The sequence below is a fragment of the Lactuca virosa genome, chromosome 7, assembly GCF_052849685.1.
Source record: "Lactuca virosa cultivar CGN04683 chromosome 7, Lactuca_virosa_CGN04683_v6, whole genome shotgun sequence".
Taxonomy (NCBI): domain Eukaryota; kingdom Viridiplantae; phylum Streptophyta; class Magnoliopsida; order Asterales; family Asteraceae; genus Lactuca; species Lactuca virosa.
This window is the reverse complement of record NC_136432.1, coordinates 98,649,762-98,663,321: the sequence shown is the minus strand read 5'-3', so window position 1 is coordinate 98,663,321 and position 13,560 is coordinate 98,649,762. Positions and strand designations below refer to the sequence as shown.

General features: G+C 38.1%; 1 protein-coding gene across 2 annotated transcripts in view; it reads left to right on the top strand.

The window, feature by feature from the left end:
• The first annotated feature begins 6,799 nt into the window (after window positions 1-6,799).
• Window positions 6,800-13,560, top strand: part of LOC145125073 (protein MOR1-like) — a 32,543-nt gene continuing 25,782 nt past the window's right edge. For both annotated transcript variants that reach the window (XM_079060566.1, XM_079060564.1), the window contains exons 1-14: window positions 6,800-7,159; window positions 7,297-7,402; window positions 7,603-7,726; window positions 7,936-8,015; window positions 8,098-8,275; window positions 8,373-8,437; window positions 8,552-8,625; window positions 8,729-8,814; window positions 8,910-9,023; window positions 11,882-12,001; window positions 12,128-12,230; window positions 12,321-12,457; window positions 13,167-13,232; window positions 13,319-13,459. In XM_079060566.1, the coding sequence (XP_078916692.1) occupies window positions 7,000-7,159; window positions 7,297-7,402; window positions 7,603-7,726; window positions 7,936-8,015; window positions 8,098-8,275; window positions 8,373-8,437; window positions 8,552-8,625; window positions 8,729-8,814; window positions 8,910-9,023; window positions 11,882-12,001; window positions 12,128-12,230; window positions 12,321-12,457; window positions 13,167-13,232; window positions 13,319-13,459 (1,554 nt within the window). In that variant the 5' untranslated portion in view covers window positions 6,800-6,999. The remainder of the gene's footprint in view (window positions 7,160-7,296; window positions 7,403-7,602; window positions 7,727-7,935; window positions 8,016-8,097; window positions 8,276-8,372; window positions 8,438-8,551; window positions 8,626-8,728; window positions 8,815-8,909; window positions 9,024-11,881; window positions 12,002-12,127; window positions 12,231-12,320; window positions 12,458-13,166; window positions 13,233-13,318; window positions 13,460-13,560) is intronic.

Genomic DNA, 13,560 nt, shown 5'->3' with positions numbered 1-13,560 from the left:
ATTCAAACATTTACTTAAACAAGATCCCCAATTGCTAAAAGACACATACGTCGTAGAAATGGCAAACGGAAAGGCAGAGCGCGCTAGCGATATATACTCAGGGTGTACCCTCACTCTAGATAATCATTCATTTAAAATCGACCTAATGTCGGTAACAATAAAAAGTTTCGACATAATCATCGGTATGGATTGGTTAAGTTCTCATCGTGCTGACATTCTATGTTACGAAAGGGCCGTTCGCCTCAATCTGCCAAGTGGCAAAACCCTTCTCGTCTACGGTGATAAACCCAGTGCAAACTTACAGATCATCTCTTGCGTCAAGGCTCAAAAGTATCTCCGAAAGGAATACCACGCCTTCTTAGCCCACGTACTAGATAAGAAACAAGGGGTGAAGGATATCAAAGACATTCCAGAAGTGTGCAACTTTCCCGACGTATTCCCTGAAGACCTTCCAGGCATACCCCTCGCACGGCAAGTCGAATTCCGAATCGACTTGGTCCCCGGAGCTACCCCAGTAGCCAAAGCTCCATACCGCCTAGCGCCGGCAGAAATGCAAGAATTGTCCAGCCAATTGAACGAGCTGTTAAGCAAAGGGTTCATCAGGCCGAGCTTTTCACCTTGGGGAGCACCAGTCCTGTTTGTAAAGAAGAAGGACGGATCTTTTCGCATGTGCATTGACTACCGCGAGTTAAATAAGCTTACCATCAAAAACCGATACCCTCTACCCCGAATCGACGACCTCTTCGACCAACTTCAAGGAGCAAGCTACTTTTCAAAAATCGATCTGAGGTCGGGTTACCATCAGCTACGAGTTCAAGAAGAAGATATCCCCAAGACAGCCTTCAGAACTCGCTATGGGCACTACGAGTTTGTAGTGATACCCTTCAGATTAACCAACGCACCTGCGGTATTCATGGACCTGATGAATCGAGTGTGTCGACCCTACTTAGACAAGTTCGTGATCGTGTTCATCGACGACATTTTGGTCTACTCACGAAGCAAGGAAGAGAATCGCCAACACCTGCGACAAGTGCTAGAGACGTTGAGAGCTGAGAAGCTTTATGCTAAATTCTCTAAGTGCGAATTCTGGATCCGAGAAGTGGATTTCCTTGGCCATGTGGTCAGTGAGAGAGGGATACATGTGGACCCTTCCAAAATCAAGGCAATCGAGAACTGGTCAGCACCTACAACACCAAAGGAAATCCGACAATTCTTGGGGCTTGCTGGATACTACCGAAGATTCATCCAAAACTTCTCCAAGATCGCTAAACCACTCACCACCTTGACTCAAAAAGGTGTGATGTTTAAATGAGAAGATAAACAAGAAGCTGCCTTCCAAACGTTAAAACAAGCCCTGTGCAGCACACCAATCCTGTCTCTGCCAGAAGGAACCGAAGACTTTGTAGTCTACTGCGACACATCAAACCAGGGGCTTGGGTGTGTATTAATGCAGCGAGGAAATGTCATTGCCTACGCTTCGAGGCAATTGAAAACGCACGAGGTCAACTACGTCACGCATGACCTCGAATTGGGAGCAGTAGTGTTCGCCCTAAAGATCTGGAGGCACTACCTTTACGGAACAAAGTGTACTGTCTTTACCGATCACAAGAACCTTCAGCACATTCTCAACCAAAAGGAGCTCAACATGAGGCAGAGACGATGGGTAGAACTACTGAACGATTACGAGTGTGAGATTCGTTATCACCCAGGTAAGGCAAACGTAGTAGCAGATGCCTTAAGTCGAAAGGAATACTCGGGGCACCGAGTAAAGTTATTAACGATGACAATCCATTCACACCTGTCTACTCAAATCAAAGAGGCTCAGTTGGAGGCCTTACAACCGAAAAATGTAACGGGCGAGGCATTAAGAGGAATGGATAAAAACGTAGAAGTCAAAGACGACGGAGTTCGTTACCTCATGAACCGAATCTGGACGCCGAAGTTCGGTGGTTTCCGAGACGTCGTCATGAACGAAGCACACAAGACTCGATACTCCATCCACCCAGGTTCAGATAAGATGTATCTGGATCTCAAGAAGTTGTACTGGTGGCCAAACATGAAAGCCGAAATTGCTACCTATGTAGGCAAGTGTTTGACTTACGCCAAGGTCAAGGTAGAATATCAGAAACCCTCAGGACTTCTACAACAACCTGATATACCTGAGTGGAAGTGGGAACGGATAACCATGGACTTCATAACCAAGCTACCCAAGACCACGGGCGGGCTTGATACCATATGGGTAGACAGATTGACCAAATCAGCGCACTTCCTGCCAATAAAGGAAACCGACAAGATGGAGAAACTGACTAGGACGTACATCAAAGAGATTGTACGACTGCATGGTGTGCCAAAATCAATTATCTCAGACAGGTATAGTCGATTTACCTCGTGATTCTGGCAATCACTTCAGAAGTCCTTGGGAACTAGGCTGGACATGAGTATAGCCTATCACCCACAAACCGACGGGCAAAGTGAGAGGACCATTCAGACGCTAGAAGACATGCTTAGAGCGTGTGTGATAGACTTTGGTAAATCTTGGGATATCCATTTACCACTTGTCGAATTCTAGTACAATAACAATTATCACACTAGCATCAAGGTTGCACCATTTGAAGCCCTCTATGGCCGCAAGTGCAGATCACCTCTGTGCTGGGCTGAAGGGACAAGTCCCTAATAGCACCCTCACTGGCCCGGAGATAATAAGGGAAACTACAGAGAAGATAATTCAAATCCGAGAACGGTTAAAAGCTTCTAGAGACAGACAGAAAAGTTACGCGGATAACAGACGAAAGCCCTTGGAATTCCAGGTTGGGGACCGCGTGCTATTAAAGGTCTCACCCTGGAAGGGTTTAATACGTTTCAGCAAACGAGGAAAACTAAATCCTAGATACATCGGACCATTCGAGATCCTCGCTAGGATTGGCCCAGTAGCTTACAAGCTTCGCCTACCACAGGAACTTAATAACGTACATCCTACCTTCCACGTATCGAACTTAAAGAAATGTCTATCCGACGAGACTCTCGTGATACCTCTCGACGAAATTGAAATCAACGAGAGTCTCCACTTCGTGGAAGAACCGGTAGAAATCATGGATCAAGAGATCAAAAGAACAAAGCAAAGTCGTATTCCCATTGTGATGGTCCGCTGGAACGCTAAACGAGGACCCGAATTCACCTGGGAACGCGTGGATCAGATGAAACAAAAGTATCCACATCTCTTCCCAAATTCTTGAAGTCCCAGTCAAAAAGGTAATTTCGGGACGAAATTCCTTCTAACGGGGGGATGATGTGACAACCGTCAAATTCTGGTCAAGTCAAAGTCAAATAAAGTCAACAAGTCAAAGCGGTCAACTCTACTAACTCTTGTATACTAGGGTTTACATTATGTAATTACTGTACAACTCGCTATTCTAATGAGAAATCATCGAATGAAAAGTCGTATATCTAGATTTCCTTAACCAAAAACTGTGGTAAGTAATGAACCAAAGCGATAAAACACTATCGCATACTCATCGGGAGTGTGTAAGATCCTTAAACATGGCTTAACGGGGTTTACGGACCTTGAGTTGCGAAGCCGGACACTCAAAAAGGTCACAAAAGAAGTCTCTCCCAATCTCTTTCACTCTATCTCTCCCTAACTCAAATCTCTCCCAAATCTCTCCAAGTATGTCAAATCTCTCCCAAATATCTCCAAGTATGCCAAATCTCTCCAAGAATGTCAAATCTCTCCCAAATCTCTCCAAGTATGCTAAATCTCTCCAAGTATGTCGAATATCTCCCAAATCTCTCCAAGTATGCCAAATCTCTCCAAGAATGTCAAATCTCTCCCAAATCTCTCCAAGTATGCCAAAGCTCTCCAAAAACGTGAAATCTCTCCAAATATGGCAAATCTCTCCCAAATCTCTCTCAAAACCTCTTTTGATTTTTCATAATCATTTGGGGCATCCCGATACTTGACCCGGTGAAAAACCCTTCGAAACGGGACGATGTCTTGGAAAATAGCCTTTTAGGGCCGAAGTCCCTCTATAGGGACCAAACCCTCCTTGAGCCGAAGCCCCAAGAAGCAAGACCGGAGTCCCCTTGAGTAGCCGCAGCCATCTAGCCGCAGCCATCGGGCCGCATCCACCGAACCGCAGCCACCGAACCGCAGCCATCGAACCTGGAGCACCGCATCCGAACTTCGCCTACGGTCCCTCCTGACGAACCCGCCTGCGGTACCTGCTCGGACCGCAGTCCCTTCCCCTTCGGATCCACTTCAGCGACCAAGCCTTCCCTGCGGACCTAAGGCTGCTAAGACCCGAAACCACGCCCTGACTTCGGATTTTCCACTTTCCACCCGGTTTTCGACCACGACTCCGTTTTAAATCCGTTTTTAATTATTTTAACGAGGGATTTTCATCCAAACTTATATTTTGACATATAAGGTCCCATATATTGATAAATTCAGCATATTTTTAAGGAAATCCTTATTTAAGAATAAAATCTATTAAGTAAGATCTTGTGGTGGAGTGTTGACTTTGCCATAGTGTTTGACACAAGCAACCACCCCCATGCCCACTCCATGACCAGCCATTATCCTTCCACCATACCTGGTCATTCAAGAGTACTTTCCCCACCATTTGACCAGCCACACTCTTGGTCAAAGGCTGAAAACTCTTATCTCTCCTCACCATTCTCTCATTTCTCTCATTTTTCCTCCAAAAGACAAACACCATTCTCTCTCAATTCTCTCTCTAAATTTCGAGATTCAAGGCCATTCTCCAAGCTTTTCTTCTACTATTGGTAAGTATTATCATCCTCCACAAGATTATTTCACTTCTTTCTACTCAAATCATGGATATCTTACATAAATATAATCACATTCATGTTAGATCTTCGAACCTTCAAGGCATCTTCTTAGTGTTCTTGAGTAGAACACTTCTTTACTTCAACATCCATCCACTAAGAACACACAAGGTGAGTTCATACCCCTATCTTTTCATGTTTTACATTATAAACGATTATGATAAACTATAATAGGTATAGTTTATGTTTCATTACATTTCAAACTCTTTACCAAAGGTTTTCAGTTCACGTAAATCTGTTAATGAATAAATTTGTGAGACATTCGCTTCGCGTTACATCCATGTAACAAAGTCAAAAGTCCTGTAAATTGTAACCAGAGTCTCTTGTAGGGAGAACGTGATAGTTGTGTATAGATCTATATTGGGTCTGACAAACCCACACCTGAGCTGCATGCAACAGCTAGACCGGCAGGTCTGGGGTGACAAGTGTCATTTAACTTGCGACGCCTGAAGAACGTCGTATTACGAGGCAGCTGAGTCATAGTATGGTTATAATAACTCACATGTGGTATTAACAAAACATAAGATTTACGGGTTTTATTTCTAAATTTAACGAGTTTATGTTGATTTAAACTTGCATAAATTTCTTTAAGTATGGTAAAATACTTGTACACTTCGCTCTGGACTTTTAAGACTACAATGCATTACATAAGAAAATATGGGATCTTTCTTGAACGAACATCATTTTCACAAGAAAAGGATTTTAGCATCACCTTCAAAAGCTTATGAACTCACCAACTTAATTGTTGACACTCTTTCAAAACTATTTGTATTCTCAGGAAATCAATAAATAGGTAACCAAGTGCTTTTGAGGATGGGACGTAAGGCGTCAAACATTTCATTTTTGTCAACATAATGTAATTGCTTTGGAAACATGTAAAATCATACAATGATGTAACTTTTTCAATTATATTTATGTTGGTTGTGTTTACTTTGATTACTATTGCAAATTGTTGTTATGATACTATACATGAAGTCCTCCACCCCCGGTCGTTTCCGCCATCCTTGGTTTAGGGGTGTGACAGACTTTGTTCTAGACCCTTATTGAAAACCCGATTTTATGACAGTTGTATGATTGTTGGAAACTGTCTTGTGACAGTTTTCAGACATAAAATTGTTTAGTGACAGTTCTCAGACAAAGATATACATGACTCAAGTTCTTTTGAGAACCAAAAAATTGTGCGAACTTGACAACTACTAATCCATACATCATTTTTCAAAATCAAAACCACAAATATTAACGAAATGCAGCATCTAAGCCATATCTAGACTAAAAAAAAAAAATTGACGATTTTTTTTTTGCTGCAAATTTTTTTACTGCAGATTCATATATATGCATGCATGCATATTTATTAATCAGCAATCATATGAACTGCAGATACATATAAGATGCATATATGACTGTTGATTCATATATATGCATGCATATATATGAATCAGCAGTCATATTGACTACATACCGTAGTTATATGACTGTGGACATGTAGTTTTCAGCTACGAATTTGGAGTTCGCAAGTTCTCATTTTTTGGTACATACAAAATTGATAACCTCTCATTCCCTGTTCTTAAATCTCATATTCGATTGATGATTTCAGAAGTACCACCAAATACTTCAATTTGAAAGTGTTTTACACAATTATCAGAATTCCAAGTGCTATTATACCCCAAATTTCTAACAATGCCAATACTCACCCCGAATCAATGAAACTATATTTGTTTGAACTTGGGTAGGTAGAATACACCATGCCATTTTACTTGAGTTTTCCCATTATAAGGTTTGTAACTTTGTATCCGATCTTAATTCAGTTATATCGAACATTCCCAAGCCAAATGCGTATAAATCCGATCTGCATTTTTGTAAAACTGGTTTTGCCACTTTGGGTTTAAATCCGGATCGTAGGGTTATGTGCACCTCTAACGGTCTTACGTCGCCAGACGCACACCAATTCGTAAAACTCAAAGTTCATCCCTTTCCTGACATTCCCCCCCAAATCTCCATGTTTCTTCGTTTTCAAATTGGGGGAGAAAGACAAGGACAAAAACGTTATTGTTCTTCTCCCCACACACTACAATTTACAGACTTCCATTTGATCGTCTTTTGTATATAGATACACGCATTTATATACATATTTATACGTATATATAATTTGTAATAATGTCGGAAGAGGAGAAGTTGCTGAAAGATGCGAAGAAATTGCCATGGGAGGCTCGATTGTTACACAAGAACTGGAAGGTGCGTAACGATGCCAACATTGACCTTGCCGCCCTCTGCGACTCTATCATTGATCCTAAAGATAATCGCATCCGTGAATTGGGTTAGTCAGTTTCGCTTCTCATTATGTTTTTTTTTCCTTGATCATCGTAGATCCAAAGTTCGCTCTTTTTTAACCTCGATCACGTAATGCATATCAAATATTGCCTTTTTTGTTGATTCTTTATGGGATTGGATCAGGTCGTTACTTTAAGAAAACCATTGCTGATTCGAATGCTCCTGTACAAGATAAGGCGCTTGATGCCCTAATTGCTTACTTAAAAGCCGCGGATGCTGATGCTGGAAGGTTTAACCCATTTTGTTTCCTTTTTGATTTTGATAAGTTGTATTACCTACGTTAACAACACTCCATGCACGAGAAGCTGGATGTTTCTATATGACCAGTCTTCTGAAGTGTAAAATTTTCACAATTTTTTAGGAGTTCATTCCATGTCTAACTTCTTCCATTTCAAAGACACAGAGAGTAGTAATAATTTCGTTGTGTAGGTATGCCAAGGAAGTTTGTGATGCAATTGTGGCAAAATGCCTTACTGGGAGGCCAAAAACGGTGGAGAAGGCACAAATGGTGTTTATGCTTTGGGTGGAATTGGAGGCTGTGGATGCATTCCTGGTATGTTTGATGACAAATAGTTATTTTGAATTTGATGTTTATCTTATGAGGTAGGAATATGGAATCTTGTTTTTTTTGGTGTATATGAATTTGGCCCCTCTATTAGACCATCTCCAACACATAACACCATTTTTTGCACCAAAATTGACAAAAATGATGTAATCTTAGGTAAATGTTGCTATTTTCATTATTGAAATGTTTGTTGATAGGATGTTATGGAGAAAGCCATAAAAAACAAAGTTGCTAAAGCTGTTGTTCCTGCCATAGATGTGATGTTTCAAGCTTTAAGGTTTGCAATTGAGTTACTATGTTAGGTTCTATTTGTTTATCAATTATAAAATTAAAATCTTGCTTGCCATTCCAAATACAAGTGAATTTGGTTCAAAAGTTGTGCCACCAAAGAGAATATTGAAGATGCTTCCGGAACTCTTTGATCATCAAGATCAAAATGTTCGTGCTTCATCTAAAGGGTTAACACTTGAGCTTTGTCGTTGGATTGGTAGAGACAATGTTAAATCCATACTGTTTGAGAAAATGCGGGATACAATGGTATGTTGATGAATGATGAATGATCATCAATTATTATTACTCACACATGTTTAATTCTTTTAAAAAACTCATATTTGTTTTTTCGAACTTTTGAAAGAAAAAAGAGTTGGAGGCTGAGCTTGTCAATGCCACAGGGGCTGCAAAGCCTACTCGGAAAATAAGGTTTGTGACTTGTTTCTTAAGTTGCCTACACAAATTTGTTGTGTTATGTAGTAATAAATATATTTTTTTATAATGACAATAATAACTATGAATATATTCTCTACTTGTTGCCAGATCTGAGCAAGACAAGGAATTAGAACAGGAAGTTGTGGGCTCTGGCCCAGCTGGTGAAGAATCTGCTGCTGAGAGTATGTGATGAATCTAGTTAAACAAATAGCTATATTTATTCGTTTATTTTTTAAAAAAATATTTCTTTTTATTTCCTTTTAATGTGTTAAAATTATGTACCAGTTCCTGAGGAAATTGATGAGTATGAACTTGTTGACCCTGTTGATATCTTAACACCATTGGAGAAGTCAAAGTTTTGGAAAGATGTGGTAAGTGCTCCTTCTCCCTGCTTTATAAGATTTAGCAACCATGTTTGTATTTTATTCATTTTTTAGATTAATTCTTTATTACTTTCTCTTTCCAGAAATCTAACAAATGGTTGGAGAGGAAAAATGCTGTTGAGGGATTGAATAAGCTTGCGTCGACAAAGAGGATTGCTCCTGGAGATTTTATAGAAGTATGCCGTGCACTTAAGAAGGTATTATGAATAACTATCTTTTGATGCAATTGAATAAATTATTTAGGCTGCTTAATTTGTGAATCTTTATCACCAAGTGACAAATCATTACAAGCTTATATTTTAAGATTGGGGTTCTACAATGACTATTCCTGTCATATTGGAACAAGGATCCATCAATCCACTAAAATTAACACAAGAGAATGCCCTCTTTCTAGCTCCTAGTGCCATGCACCTCATGTAGTGTCTTGTATGCAATAATCCAAGAGGGACTGAAATCGTGTAATACGGTGAAATGAAAAAACTCGTGTTTGTTTGCCACATAGGAATGAAATGGAGCATTCCTCATGGAATTGTTGGAAGTTATGGGGTGAAATAGGGATTTATCGACGATCAAATCATTTGGATTGTTGAGGATCATGTAATCAGTTCTCTTCAAATTCTAGTTGCTCCATGTGTGCATGTGAATCTGCAAATAATTTCGCAAAATAACCTTACAAAAAAATCACAAAACTGTTAGGCACAAGAAATTAAGCAAGTACAAGATCTGTATGCGAGTTGCTCGAAATCTTAGGTCTGTCAAAATGTGTATTTATACTCACATTATTCGCTTCTATTCCGAAGGTTGCCACCCCTAGACCCCCACCTTTCGTCGTGTTCGGCATCAAAATCGCCTTATACAAGTGTGCACTCTGCCCCACCTAACTTGTATTAGATTATATAATGGACCCTATGACGCCCGTGTTAATTCTATAAACACAAATGATCTGGCGACACCAAAACCACCGATGAGAATTTTATTCCTTCTCTTGAGCAGATTTTCATTCCATTGGGAGAGGGTGTTTTTCCGTTCCTTGATGGAATAAAATGATATATTTCAATTACAAATCATTTTTATTTAAATAATTTTAAATAAACATAATTTATTAAAAAATAAAACTTTAATTAAATTATTTTTTGTTATTTTCCAAAAATAACAATTTTTTTGTATTCATGAATCAAGATGGGTAAATGCCATTGTGCACAATAAACTTATGTCTATGGCTTGATTTGGTTGCCAAAGTATTTTTTTGCGCAATAGGCCATTAAACTTACAACTTACCTTTCTATTAAGTTATTTTCGTTAATTTTTAACTGGTCTCGCATTAACAAGTTATTCTAAATTACACGATGGTCCCTATGGTTTCAACTTCTTTTGTTTTTCGTCCAGATCGCAATGGCTCGTCACGAGGATGAGTTTCATGGTGTGTAATCCTTCGTCTACATCATTTTCAATTAGGAATCCCAAAATGCAATTCAGCATTCCAATTCCTATAATCTATGATTTGTTAAACCAATATTGGGAAGGGAACCTCGACGATCTAGTAAACAAACCAAAACTTCAGATCATTAGGTTGATGTCGACAGGCCAAAAAAGCGAACACTTGTGTTCTTCGTTCACAAAAAGATGAGTTTTTAAAACGATTGAAGATGAAAACGAAGCAGCAACTCAATCATCAGAAAATATGATCCCGAAACCGAAAGAACAACCGCAGCCAAGTTCTTCCCCGATTGCTAATAGTTTTCAAGATGAAACGCCACTGGCTATGACTCGCGCACAAGGAATCCCAACTCCCGAGATTTACGAATCGCCAAAATTGACCTCGACTCCTTTTCGGAAAACGAAAAAAATCCAAAATCAAATTCCGCTTTTAGATATAAACTTTCCGTCCAGAATTGCCGTAGCCACCGCCACTCCGCTTGTAAAAAAAATATTACGGAGAGAAACGGAGAAAAATTAGGGTCAAATTCGAACATGGTAGCTGAAGCTGAGAGTTCTATAAACGGTGCACAGAGTGAGGTCCAATTGTGTGTATCCCCAGTTGAGTTAATGCAAGGGCAAAACGAGAGTTATAGCAGTGAAGGCGAGTTGACGATGTACTCTGAAAATACTGCTAAAAGCGATAACTATCCGATTCCAAGAGAAGGAAGGTTTTAGGTTGGTTGGAACCACAACTGTGTGAATTATAGCCGGTGGGGTCCGGTACAAAGAAGAAAAGGCACACACCTCGAAACTCATCCTCTAGACGAGCCATGGTGATCTGGACCAAACACGAAAAAATTGAAACCATAGGGACCATTCGTCTAGTTTAGAATAACTGGCTAAGGGATGATCTGTTAAAAACTAACGAACGTGACTTAATAGAAGGTAAGTTGTAGGTTTAATGACCTATTGAATAAAAAAAACAAAAAAAACTTTAGTGACCAAATCGAGCTATAGACATAAGTTTATTGTACTTTAATGACATTTTCCCTTTTAAGATTTCATGGTAATTAATGTTATTTTATCTTTGGTTTAGATAAACAATTTTTTAAAGTGAGAAACAAATCGTTTTTTATTTTATTTTATTTTATTTCTTTATTTATTTTTTTGACTATTTTAACACATGTTATGTATTTAAAATGAAATGAAATCTATTTATATGCGTACTTTTACCGATATAATGGTATGTAATGCCATTCCATTAAGTTGTTCATCCAATTTTTTATGATTCTATTCCATCATACCAAACCACCCCTTTTTCAATAGACTTTTTGGGTATCAAAAAGCTAATCGAACAAACCGATCATTAGAATCAAGTCCGGTAAAAATTAAATGTATGTGATGGAAAGAAATAGGGCTACTTATCATGGTAGAAGAACATAAGAATGCAACAATAATTAATAAAAGGACCTGTGTTGGATTGACACTGCATATATACTAAATCTTCTAGTTTAGACTTTAGATGGAGAATATATAAATAAGCAGCAAAAACAATTTATGAAGCTTCTTCTTTTTAAAGAGATGAAATTTCTGGTATATTACTTTACATATAAGGAAATTTCTATTCTATATGCAGCTTGTTATGGATGTAAATCTTGCTGTATCAGTAGAAGCAGTCCAGGCAATTGGAAATCTTGCATCGGGATTAAGAACACATTTTTCTGCAAGTTCACGCTTCCTGTTGCCTATTTTACTCGTAAGTCTACATTCTTTCATCTTTTTTATAATGGTGCCTATTCTTTTTTATTACTTTCAAGTTGTTTCCTTTTGCTATCAATTACTTTGATCTCAATTTTATAAGTTAACAAGTTGTGATTTATAGGAAAAACTAAAAGAGAAAAAGCCTACTATGGCCGAGGCACTCTCTCATACTCTCAAAGCAATGCACAAGGCTAAATGTTTGACTCTTGCTGATATTGTCGAAGGTAGGCTTTATTTATTTATTTTTAATTTGATTTTTTCTTTTTTGTCATTTTAAAATTCTATTAGTGTCCTAATAAATGCCCTTACAACAGACGTTAAAACAGCTGTCAAAAATAAAGTTCCACATGTGCGTTCACTAACATTGAATTGGGTAGCAAATTGTGTTGAGACGAGCAACAAGGCTACTATTCTTAAAGTGCACAAGGACTATGTTCCAATTTGCATGGAGGTTAGTCAAATAGGTGACTTTTGATATAGGTTTTCCACCATTTTATTTGCCTTTAGTTTTTACAGTTAATGTCATCAAATAGTAACCAAGTTTCAGGTTTGTTCTACCTAGATACTGTAAACATTTAAGAGATTTTAGCACTGAAGTTTCATTTTTGATCTATTCGTGTCAAAAAGGTAAAAGTCAACTTGTTTACCAGTTTGACCGTATTTGACTAATACCCAACTTTCAGTTTTGTTCCACCTAGCAACCTCAACTCTTTTATGAACTTTAATCAGTAAATCAATAAAACTAGAAATTGTTACGAGTTACCTTTTTATATAATTTTACATAATTCTATAAAACAGTAAAAGGAACTTCACTTTATTTACATTCAATCAATCTTTATAGAGTTTCTTTCTTTGTGAGTTTTGAAGTGTTTATTACTTTATTTACATTACCTTAAAAAAATTTAGAACTTGAAATAGGAATACATCAATACGCTAATGAATCGTTGTTGATATGATATATTATGTTGACAATTATGTAAAATAACAAAAGATAATTAATTGACTAATATAAATGAAAATTAAAATACGTTATTATTGTATATAAAAAATGTTGTAACATAAGTTATACTATTATTACATAGTGGGGTGACATCCTTTTATGTTTTTCAACCACTTTATTTGCTTTTAGTTATTAAGACAGAACTTATTTGGGTTTGTAGTGTCTGAACGATGGAACACCTGAAGTTAGGGATGCTGCATTTTCAGTTTTGGCATCAATAGGAAAGGTACTTATACCATCATCATCATATGGCAAGTAATATTGTGGGGGTAAAACTGTAAATAATATCACTTGCTTGTTTCCTCTTTTTAGATGGTTGGCATGAGGCCTTTGGAGAAGTCATTGGAAAAACTTGATGATATCAGACGAAAGAAGCTCTCAGAAATGATTGGTATTTCTGGATCTGGTGCTTCAACTGTGGGACCCTCAGGTGAAACTGTATCATCTGCCCAGGTGTGTTTTATTTTTTCATCACTTCAATCTTTATTTATTGTTAATATTGTTTAATAATATGTTCAAGTAACACTTATTTAAGAGTAATGTGATATATATAC